This window comes from Semicossyphus pulcher, unplaced genomic scaffold (genome assembly GCF_022749685.1).
Source record: "Semicossyphus pulcher isolate SPU_LCO1_2020_fin unplaced genomic scaffold, fSemPul1.0.p SCAF_4, whole genome shotgun sequence".
Lineage (NCBI taxonomy): Eukaryota > Metazoa > Chordata > Actinopteri > Labriformes > Labridae > Semicossyphus > Semicossyphus pulcher.
The window spans coordinates 27,652,597-27,664,453 of NW_027211715.1; the positions used below are offsets into that span (position 1 = coordinate 27,652,597).

The 11,857-nt window shown below is 39.9% G+C and overlaps 1 protein-coding gene across 1 annotated transcript in view; it reads right to left on the reverse strand.

The window, feature by feature from the left end:
- Positions 1–11,571, reverse strand: part of LOC138607036 (phosphatidylinositol 4,5-bisphosphate 3-kinase catalytic subunit alpha isoform-like) — a 29,857-nt gene extending 18,286 nt beyond the window's left edge. Inside the window, exons 1-10 of the mRNA XM_069679567.1 lie at positions 11,303–11,571; positions 10,806–10,873; positions 5,613–5,719; positions 5,352–5,520; positions 4,808–4,934; positions 4,143–4,352; positions 3,604–3,698; positions 3,317–3,472; positions 1,565–1,810; positions 859–944 (exon numbers count right to left, since the gene is read on the reverse strand). Of these exons, the coding sequence (XP_069535668.1) occupies positions 859–944; positions 1,565–1,810; positions 3,317–3,472; positions 3,604–3,698; positions 4,143–4,352; positions 4,808–4,934; positions 5,352–5,520; positions 5,613–5,668 (1,145 nt within the window). The 5' untranslated portion in view covers positions 5,669–5,719; positions 10,806–10,873; positions 11,303–11,571. The remainder of the gene's footprint in view (positions 1–858; positions 945–1,564; positions 1,811–3,316; positions 3,473–3,603; positions 3,699–4,142; positions 4,353–4,807; positions 4,935–5,351; positions 5,521–5,612; positions 5,720–10,805; positions 10,874–11,302) is intronic.
- Positions 11,572–11,857: the final 286 nt, after the last annotated feature.

An 11,857-nucleotide genomic window follows, 5' to 3' on the forward strand; every position in this document is an offset into this window, starting at 1 on the left:
AGTGAAGATGTTACGGTGGTTATGTCTTTATTGTATCTATTACTCATTCAGTCTGTTCATCAAACTCGGCCCCAACAAATTTTTAACGATGTCCTGACGCACTGCTTGGACGGAGACGGGCGGAATTTGCAGCTGAGATGACAAGGAGTCGCAGAAGTTACCGACGGAGCATCACGGCGGAAAGGGGTAGGAGATTATCGTGTTGACATGAGTTTTGTGTTCCCATCAATGCCGATCAGTCGGAGCGGAGGCAATAATTACCCGGGTCTACTGCAGAGTCATTTTACCCCGGTCTGAATGCCGATTGTAACCTTTCCTACTAAGCAAAAAAGCTGGGTGTTAGCGGGTTTTAGTGGGTTTTATGACCAGTGGGAAAGCGGCTTTAGTAACAAAATGTAGAAAAGTGATAAACAGTACATAAATAGTATAAATAGTACATGATACAATGCTAAAACTTTAATAAGAAACCTGTTGAGCCAGGTATATATAGTACAGCAAAGACAGTATTCCCCAGGGGGATTAAGTTGGCTTGGGTTTAACGGTAATTTAATACAGCAGTTTAGTGTTACTAGTTAGCTTTAAACGGTTAACTTTACCCCCCATGCCTTAGACTTCTTAGAGTTAATTAGCAAAGTAAATTGTCTAGGGCAGTATTTCAGTGAAAAAGAGAAAGTCAATCAAACATTGTAAAAGTTATTTCCCTTAACGTGTACTCTTATTGCTTTATTTGTTCTATTCTTTTCACTGTATAATCACTGACTGTCACAATGTTGGTTTTAGAACTTAGATTAAAGGGTCCTGCATTTAAGGGTTGCTGTAGTAAGTAAAAATGTATTGTGATGAATGGAGAAAGATTACCTGGGGTTAGAGCAAGGTACTCTCTGTGTGTTGACATTGTCACACATCTGTTCACCCCCATGGTAAATGCCTGTTCTCACATATATCTATACAAGAGAAAGAAAATGCAACAAAGACAGGGAAAGAAGAAAATTAATAAAGCCTGAAAATAAGAAAAACTCTTATGCATATTCATATACATATTTTCTTTACCACTATTAATTTTCCTGTAGGTCAAGTTCATACAGAAAAAACATAATTAATAGCATGTAACAGCTGTCATGATAAATGGTCATTACACGTCAGTGGCATGCGGTCCGGCACTTTTGCAACTACATAGTTACGTTTACACAAATGACTCATGACAGCAGTCCAGGATGAGCTAACACAAGTCTCTGTTCACATGAGACCTGGGCAATGACTGTCTGTTTCCACAGGAAGTGAGGGAGAATGAGGCACCTTGTGCAACTGAGAAAAAACTGTCTACTTGTATTGCTTAAAAACAAATCTTAAACTACATCTAATGTATTGGTTATAATTCATGAATGTGAGCAAACTACCATCAATACCATTCTCATCATCATCATCATCATCATCTCCATTCATCCCCTTTGGACAATTTTAAACTTCTCCTATCCTCCATGTAAGACTTTTTTTAATTACTTTAATGATTGGACCATTCAGCACAGACACAGTTATACTCCTGTAAGCACTGTGTGTCTCCCACCTTGTCTATGTCCCGGATATTGACGTTGACATAAGTGGCACAGAGGATTCGTATTCGCAGAGTTCCGTTGATGGTCCACAGCGATTTGGCAGCTGCCTCCCCGTTCATGTAAGATGTTGCTGTGGAGATGCGTCGAGAGTATGACGGCATGACAAAGTTGTCTGTAGGCAACTGGGTGTACAGGCTGTCCTTAGCCATTAGCATCAGGTTTGGCATCCTGCTCAGCATGATGCAGCTACGGATATACTAGAAGAGAGAAGAAGAGAGGGAATGACACAGAGGAGGTAAGTTAGAACCAAAGTAAGCAGAGCTGCTAGAGTTACTCTGTGTGTGACTGTAATCATTGATGCTAATTGATCATGTTCCAGCAGCTGCTGAGTGACTTTGGAGCAAAAAGCAACATCTTCCACTTTCACCTGGCTCACATGGGATTTCTCCTGACACTGGGCGTGGGTTCACATCCTTGTTCGTAACAAAATGTTCCAGTGATTTTATGAAAGGCCATGTTGTTTTGACATATCCACAATGGTTCCAATACATAAAGGATCTGAAATACAGTGGCTAAAGCTATATCTTGATACAGACATCAGCCCTGAGCCTGATCCAGCAGAGCAGTTACAGACCAGCATCAGTCATGTTTTAAAACATATTAAATCCTCTGCTTGAAATAATAAATTGTGTCTGATATGTTTTTTTCAGCAAAATACATCTAATTACCTTGTAAAAATCCTCCCAAGTTATCTCCTCCTTCTCCCTCATTAAAAATTCCTGATCTGCATATTCCCCGCCCACTATGCACATTTCCAACCACCGCCTCCAACGCAGAAACAAAACATGTCTCTGCCATCGTTTAGTGGCAACTTGTTGAAACTTGAAATGTAGTAATTAGCAGTAAGTAGTGAGTTTGCAAAGGCTACAGCTCGCGCATCGCTGAAGTGGTTGCCATAGGTTACACATAATGATATGCACAGCGTCACCCCGTCCATTAACAGGATTGGCTCCTGAGCTTTGTGATGTCTCAGACCTGCCAATCTGAAACGTGTTGTTCAGCCTGTCCTTTGTACACTGCAGTTTAAAAGCAGACAGGCCCAGCTATGGTGATGTTTACAAGGTTAAACACTTTCACTTTTTAAAGACATCTATCGAACATTGTTGTCAAAGGGCTTGACAGACATATCTTAATTTTCCAAAGTTGAATGGGTGTCTGAGAAGATAGCCTCCAACTACACCTACTACTTTATCTTTGAGCCATTAAACTAAGTCTTTGAAACCCCTTATTCACTAATGTAAGCAGCATCAGGCATAAATGTCAGGAAAATCCACCCATTTGTGATCCTCAACTTTTAGCAGCACAGAGCTTAGATTCATTTGTAAGCTAACTAGCAATAGGATGGTACATTGGTTTGTCTTTGGGTGTTCGCAAGCTCAAATCTTGTCACATTTCCCAGAATTACTATTGTTTCAGATGCTGGGTAGAAGCTCCAAGTTATTCACAAGGCATTTTACAGCTGACTGCTTCAGCATCTACATAGAGAATACGACAGGCTTCTTCTCTCTCTCCCTGACAAATACTGCTATCCCAAATTTCTCCCATCGTTATGTCCTTTCTGCCTGTCCTGTTCCACTCAGAAAAGGTCACAATAAGAAAGCTAGATACTCTCCAAAAGCAGCTTTATCTTAACTTAAAGGCTTTCTTTATTTCTCAATTGGGCATGGGTTAATATATATATATCATATTCATACATTTCTTACCTTATACTGGCTGATTGGGTACTTTTCCAGCAGGTACTCATCACAGCCACAAACTTTGAGGATGTATTTACCCTGATATTCCTGAACACACATCTTTAGCTGCTCTGGAGACAGCAGCATGCTGCGTGTCTTCTTACGTATGGCCTCTGCAATCACCTTTAAAACAAGATACAGACTACATCAGACATCCTTCTATTTCCTCACATTCAATGTAAAAATAAAGGTGCTCAAGACAGCGGATGATGACCAAATCATTGCCTGTTATTTTAGTCCTGTTTATACCGTACCTGCTCAGGCACACAGTCGTGGTTTATCTTCAGTGTATACTTTTGTTTGTCGTTGTTCGGAGAAACAATCACCCAGATAACAACAATAATCTGACCTATAAAAAGGGGCAGAAAAACAGATTGACATGGATGCTGAGAAAAAAAAATCAATAAATCAAATCTTACTCGAGCAGCAACCCAAAAAACAACACCCACATTCATTTACACCGGGGTCTCAGGGTATTCAGTGAGTGTTGTGCTTCTTTTCTAAGCATTGTTTTGAATACAATTGCATCACACTAATAGCACCGCAATCAATTCATTGATTGCTGTGCTCATTACTGTAGTTCCCATGCATTGTAAATGCTGGCTAGTAGCCATTAAGTATTGATGGGAGGCTAAAATGTTCACTTCGGGCTCCCTGTTGTCCTCCAGTCGTCACTAAGTGCTCTCTTTGTGTTTATTTTTATAGAATATACCGATTTTCGGAGGGTTTTCATTTTTTGCTTTTCTCTTCTTTTATTCATCACACACTAAAAGAGACTGAAGCGATTGCCTACCTTTGTCCAGTTTGCTATTGATGTGTTTGGGGAGTTCCTGTGTGGATTCTACATTGGGTGGGTAAACATACAGGGCTCTACTGTGGGGCCCGCTGGCATCTCTCAGCTCCACAGAGTCTTTACAAACATTCAGGATGTTTCTCCTAAAGTCCTGAACTTCGGGATCCTTCACAAGGTCGAACTCGCACACAGGCATACCAATGGCAAAACCTGACAGAAGAGAAAGAAGAAGCAGTGTTGTTCCGGTCTTTTAGGGAACCTTGCTATAAAATGAAATAATGTTTTTCTCATATATCTTCTGTGGTTTCCTCAGGCATACAAAGTTCACATCAGTTCTGCCTATAAGGTCAAGCTCAGAATTAGCCTAATAACCAAGCTCAGGTACGCTTTTTCATTCCAAACCTACCTAGATGATAGCGTCACTAAATATTGTACTTAGTTTGCTTAAGCTAAACGTTTACTTATATTCTCAAGGGCTTTTTTCTTCTCCATTTCTAATTAATGAAAGAAGCAGAGCTTGAAAGATAAAGTAATTAATTGACAACTATTTTGATTAACGGGTTTCATTCATATTTTTTGATTATAAAGCCAAGTTCTTTATTCTTAACACAAAAACAAACCAAGGCTAAAACGGCAAGGCTATCAAATGAGAAAAAGCCTCTCACCGATCTCTCTGTTGAGGATCTTTTCCTCTCTGTTGCCAACTGGTTCAATGACCTTGAGGAAGGGCTGGAAGAGTCGGAGGTCACACAGCCTCCTGGTCTCATCGTAGAACTCCTCCCGCTCTGCTTCCTGCAGGCAGGGAAAAAAAGGTTGTGTTCAATGTATGACATTTTTTTAAAGCCAAAGTTGATTTCATGTAAGACCAACAGGCCTTCTTTCAGATGTAGAATTGATATTTTTGGAAAAGTGTAGAGCATGGCTTATTTGAAAAACAGGAAAGCATTTTCTCAAGCTAAGATGTGTTCAGTTTTGTAGAGAGGCAAGCAACACTGCAGAGGCAGGGTTTCCCTTTCATTTCCAGGGTAAGTGAAAAAACAATTTCTTTTCACCAATGGCAGCTTGGCAACTCCAGTCATATTTCTTTTCTCCTTTATATATAGCTGTCTGGTTCCATCAAACTTTCAATAACAGATTTCCATTTTATTAGCTCATTTAGATGGACTCCTCCAGCTTCCGGATATTAAAGTTGAGATTGACAGCTCCTACCTGTGTAACACTGACAAAGATGTAGGACGTCTCCTCCTGTAGGAGGTGATGGAGGGGATATTTCCTGGCCTCCTTGAATAGCTCATGTTTGATGGTGATGAGCGTGGCTTCACGGAGACACTCCAGTGTCAGAATCATCCCATTGGGCAGCAGGCAGTCCACCAGGATCCTGCGACACAATAAGCATTAGTATACCATGTAGACAACTCCCTTATTCTTCTTCCTTTTTCACTTACTAGATCCTCTTTTAGAATTTCATACCTGGGAGGCATCAAGTGAATGCCCCATAGCTCCCCTGAGGACGGCCTGGGAGGCATCTTCCTCTCTGTCTGCCAGCTCAGTCACACAGTTAAGCTGCAGAGCACAACCTGAAAGATAACAACACTTTACAGCAAAGTGTAAAGAACAGTCTGGAAGTCCAGCGGTAATTCCCATATGCAAAAAAAAAGAGTTGCAGTTTGTTAAATCAAACCAGATTAATAGCTGTTTCTGCTCTGTTAGTCAGAAGCAGGGTTGACCAACTGACAGGGATCGTTCAAAGGTGCATTTGCTACACTTTCAAGGTGACCCAATGGGTGCACACATGGCGTGCAGTCTTGCCAAGTGAGCAACTGTCTATGTGCCTTGTGACTTTATTAAAGAGGCACTGCACGATTTCACATGATATTTGTTTATCTGTGAATTTAATGATGTGACTGTACTGTGATGAAACACATCAGCAGGATGCTGGTGTTGATATTGACATTTCTTACCAAAATCAATAACATCTGCATTTCACCGGATGAACGTGGCTCAATAAGCCGTCTACTTTTAGAAAATCTAGCCTGACCCTTGCGTGGACAATGCTGACAAAAGGATGTGCCATTTGGAACTTCACACCCTCGGATAAATGTCACTGAACAATTCCTGCTTCACACATTCATGCCTCCACACTCCTCACCACTCTTTTTAGGATTTTTCAAAATCATGCAGGCGTGAGAGTGAGAATCAGACCTGAAGGGGAAGTTACACTTTGGACCACTTCATTAAAAAACTCACAAGTTAGATGACCGGTTATGTAAACCTCATTTTGCCAATTAAACAACTGTTTTCTAAATATTGCCAACTTTATTTGAAAATGAGGCTTGACATGAGCTAATTTTGGTTGAAGAGAGTCGGCAGAACAGCTCAGTGAACTTTCAGTCCTGCTTGCCCGCTGCAGCTGAGGCTCAGCTGTGCTCACTGAGTTAAGAGAACAAGCATGTTCAGTCAACCACACAGCAGCAACACTAAAACAAATACAGAGACTGGCTGCTGAGTATCCATGACATGTGTAAAACTGGCATAGCTGATCTTTCCAACAGGCTGCACTCGTAGTGCAGATGCTTTTTCTTATATGTAGATTTAACGCCTCATTTGATTGGGAAATATTATTTTAAGGCCACATTAAGGGCTTGATAACAGAGACACATAATACATATCTATGCATTATGACTAGACAGAGATCAACAAACATATCTCACCACTCAAGCCACACTGAACAATTAACTGAAGGAAGGAACATACAGTTAGCTTTCCATGTATCTCTTAAAAGAGCTCAGTACTAACATGAGGTTGAGTCAGAATGCCTGTTCCTATCAACTGCTCTACTGTCAGCAACAGCGATGCTGTACAATCGCACATATTTAGAGCATCATCTTGTAAAATATTTATAAACAAGGCAAACTTTAGTATGGAAAACCATTAGTCCACTCCTGAGAGAGACCCCGTTTAAGAAGGACTGGGTGACCGACACAGGGAGATGTGTAGGAGCCAAAGTCCTTTACCCACTCAGACATAAAAGGGTTCTTTCTGTGAACAATGCTTGGCTTGAAACTTGACACTATGCAATAACGAAAAAAGAGAAGTCACTACCTCCATGGGAGTTCATCCTAACAGATACTTCTGGGTCAAATCCAGCAAGTCAAATCACAAGCCTTCCTATCCTGTCAAATCTGTGCATTAGAAAGACTCTCATTATGTCTCTCATACAGCTTTCCTTTCACATGTAATCATGTCTTAGCACCAAGAGTCCATTTAAGATATTCTCACCTATTCCTTCAACACATCCATACCAATACAAACAGTTAGATTACATGAGTCCTTTAATAATAATTTTATAGTATTCCTCTAGTTATTATAAGGATATGAATTCATCTTGTCACACCTAGCAGTTAGCTAGGGTACACACATTCAACCTACATTATTCAACCCTATGTCAACCCTAGTCAGTAAAGGGGAAACAGGCCTGGACTTGTTTCAGACCTTTGAACCAAAGCCAACAGTGTATTTCAGCAATCCAATAAGAGTTAAGTGGAACTAAATTGCAGTTTAGTCCAGAAGCTCTTTACAAAAGGTCCTTTCAGCAGAAAGAAGTTGGATGTCATTCAGTTTTTAAGAAATACATTTCATATCAGTAAAGCAGTTTAGCACACAAAGACAAGCATGTGTTTTACTCATACTGAGCAGGGCAACAGTATATTGTAAAATAAATCTGATGCACCGATTGAGAAAATCCGGGCTGATACAACAATTTTGCCGACGCCGATGTTTTTTTCAATAGCTGTTTTGAATAAAAGTTTTGTAATTATTGATGCCCTCGTCTGGATAAGGGGCCAAAACTAACTTTAATTTAAAAAAACAAACAAACAAGATTTATTCAGGCCTTCATCACACTCTTTGAGAAAGCATGAATTCAATCTTTCAAATCCCCAATAGGCTACATCTTTTTATTTAAACTTCCTTCACATAAAAATAATCTTTTTTCAAAAACTAACCTGCCTGAAAAGCCTCTTTAGCCTGTTTTAGAATCACCTGGTCATAGTACAAGCATTTTTCAGTGCTTACATAGCCTAACAAAAATCTTTCTGAAAACATAAATACTTTAATGTTACAATTAAAGCAGTTGAATAAAAAAAACGTCTTAATTATGAATATTATCAGCCAGTGGGGTCCTGGACAAAACATTTAAGGACATTGTCTGGGCAACATTAATCACCATCTTCAGACATTATTCACACAAAAAAATGATTAATAAATTGAGAAAATCGTAAAAGTTAGGTCATCGTTAGTAATTCTCTGTCATAGGAGGCAGAATACTAAGAAAAAGCAAGATCTTGGACTTCAATGACACTTTTTTTTTTTTGACAGACTGCTTTGGTCCAACACTGACAGGCGCAAGAACAACAGTGACTCAACTGCAGATTGTGACACAGAGATGGGAAAGAATGTGTTTGTGTGGGCTCTTACAAAAGTACAACATGATGACTTTTTCTAACCTTCAGCCAATTTATGGCCATAAACAAACAATTCTCAGAAATTAAATCAGGATGAAGAAAACTTCTTAAAAATCATATACATCACTCATTCGTAAGGGTGCTAGAGTTCTTACAATTGTGAAGACTTCTCTGTCTGTGTCGTTACCGCTGTCTTAGCTACAATGTGGAACAACATATCTAAAGCAGAAGTAGCAAATGCTAATAATAAGCAAGACAGAAGCTTTTAATGTTCCTTTTCCCGGACAGAGGACTTAAATAAGTTTAGATCATGATATCATATTCTAATGGTGTTTATGACAAATTTAGCCTAACTTTTTTAGCTTCAACCACGGCATAATCACAAAAAACGGGAGCACATAATAAACAACTAGAGAAATATAATTCAAAGCAGTAAGCAAGCTAACTTATGAGTACAAGTATAAGCCTTTGGTTAGATGCCCTCCTACACCAGCCTTTGGAAATGTTTTGGAGGTTTGATTAACTGGAAAAACAACAAGGAAATTTGATGAAATGTTTGTAGGAATAAATCTTCAAGCTGGCTTTAGAGCACTTTTACAGCTAAATTACACCTAAGTCAAAGTCGGCTGGAAAGGGAAAGGGAATCATCCAATCAGAGCTTTGTAGGCATGATTAACATGGGAAGCATGTCCACCCAAAAAGCAACAAATAAAGAGGAGACTGACACAGCTACAGTTTCCTAAAGTTAAAATAGCCTACATAAATTACAACACATATTTTTTGACTGACCTAAAAAACTGCTCAAAAATGAAATAGTCATGTGATCTGTTTATCCTGCTAGGACCTACTGGGCAGCTGCTTAAGTAATGAGACTGAAATTACTTGGTAAGGTTGAGGAAAAGATCATGTTTTGGGGTTAAAATAATAGGTCAACACAACACACGGACCTCTGTCTCCTGTGTCCTGTGTTTGTTTGACCTCTCCATCCACCTTGACCTCCTCCTTTCTCAGACTGTCTCTCTTTATACTACCTTACCTGACTTCCTAAAGGCTTTCATGGCGGAGGCACAAAACATACTTTCAATTTAAATACATTTGTTTAAAAGTTGTGCTGACTATACTGTAAAGTTATTAAAAGTGTGTCCATGCTCATGAATTAATACGTCAGATTTCACAAACAGCAGGAATGGGTTTTCAAATAAAAAACTGATCAGGTTAAGCATTGGGGTGGGGTGGGGTGGGGGTGGGTCAGTATGTCATGTACAGGAAGCAACAGAGAGACAAACAGAGGAAAGCAGAGTTGTGACTGAGACAAAAATCCATGAAGTTGAGCAAACTTCATTTAAAAAGAATGGTAGCATTGACTATGTAAAAAAAAACAAGCTATGACAAAAAAAAAAGAACAAACCAGCCATTGAGCTGTTCTACGATCTGTGACCCTGATCAGGATGCAGCTAAGCACTTTAGGACAAAAGAGGAAGCTTCCTCACAACACAGGATGTGGGGAGTGGGGAAACATTGGCCTAGAGACACAAGCTTGCTGTGAATACAGAAACAAAACTGCATGACTAGTTGGGTAGACTAGAAGTGGATGGTTGGCAAGATCACACGTTTCTACAATGCATAATATATTTGTGGTTAACAGAAGGTTCTGCTGGTTGCGCCCGCATTACACAATTAAGTTGTTTTAAGAGATCACTTGTGAAACTGTGGTAATTTTTTAGTTTCATGTTGTCCATTAGGGCTGGGAAATATGATGATATATATCGTTAAACAATATGAAAATGTCTATTGTATGTGTTTTTCTATATCCTCTCTATCGTGATGTCACAAAACCAGCAGCTGAACTGCTGTCATTTTGACAACGCTTCACATTCTAATCCTTGCATGTGGGAGCGAACCATAGAGGGAGGTGCTGTTTAATAACATGGAAATTAACGTGCAGAAAAGGACTCCCAAGCCCAAGTGAAAACTGAAACTCAGTACCTTTTTTTTTTTCAAGTATTCAATTCACACAGGATTATCCAAAATAGGTGTTACCATGTGTTGTTAAATTACCAGTAAACATGCTATATCGTGATATATATCATTATCATGATATGAAAAATCCGATATAGTGATGTAGGATTTTGGCAATATTGCCCAGCCCTGTTTACAAGAAACTGAACAATGTTGAAAGAGAGGAAACTGTAAAGCATACCCAAGAGAGAAGCCCTCCTATTTTACGATGGGACAGTTCCACCCTTCATGTTTCAATCCATCTTCACTCTGTCACAAAAATGTGAGATGGGAGGAGAGGAAATTAAAACACAAACAACATCACAGGCATATATAGCAGTTTACTTATCACACTGGCTTGCTGGTTAGCTAACGTTTGGTGTTTGGGGATGACAGCTCAGATATGACAGCTCAGATATGACAACTACACACTGAGCTCTCGATATAATAATATATACGTAACAATAAAATAATTAATTTTCATAATCACTCTAACCATGTCGCCTCAGTTTTGCCACAAGCATCCTTCTCGACTGATATAAACCAGTTTGGAGGATGTTAGCTAGCTCTCTTGTTCACTAGCTAACGGCTAACCATGAGCCTGTCAACCCCATATTATTAAGTATACACCCAAAATTAAACACAAGACATTTGTCTACGTAAATGTACAAATAAACGTCATTTAGCAGTATACCTTACCCTTTTGAGTGGGCGTGAACGCAGCTGAATCCTCGAGGATGCTGGTGTGAAAGGCTCTCCTCGGCTAATGCCAGTTAGCTAGCCTCTAAGCTAGCCGAGCCCTCCAGTTCCCAACGGCCGGTTGGTGTCTCCCGGCTCCGGGCAAAGAAGGCTGTTATCTGAGGTCTCTGGCAGCTATCCGTGTTAGTAGTCGGTCGTCCACCTCATTAAATCCTCTTGCGTTACAGCTCATGAGGTAACAGAAATACCTCCTAGATGTCCAGTCAGAAGGGCTCAACCTGAGGATGTTATGAACAGCTGAGCTCCTAGTCGACTGGACAAGTAGTCTTGCTGCTGCACTGCAGCCACGCTGTCTGTCTGGGGCCCTCCTCCCTCCCTCTCTCTCACACACACACACACACACACACACACACACGCACAAAGTGAAACTGTGTGTGAATCATCAGTGTGAAATATTAGTGGTTTGACACGTTGTCTCCATCAGGCTTCAAACCACACAACCACTACAATTTTAACTCAACTGTTATTATAGGACTGAGCAATATCATCACAGTA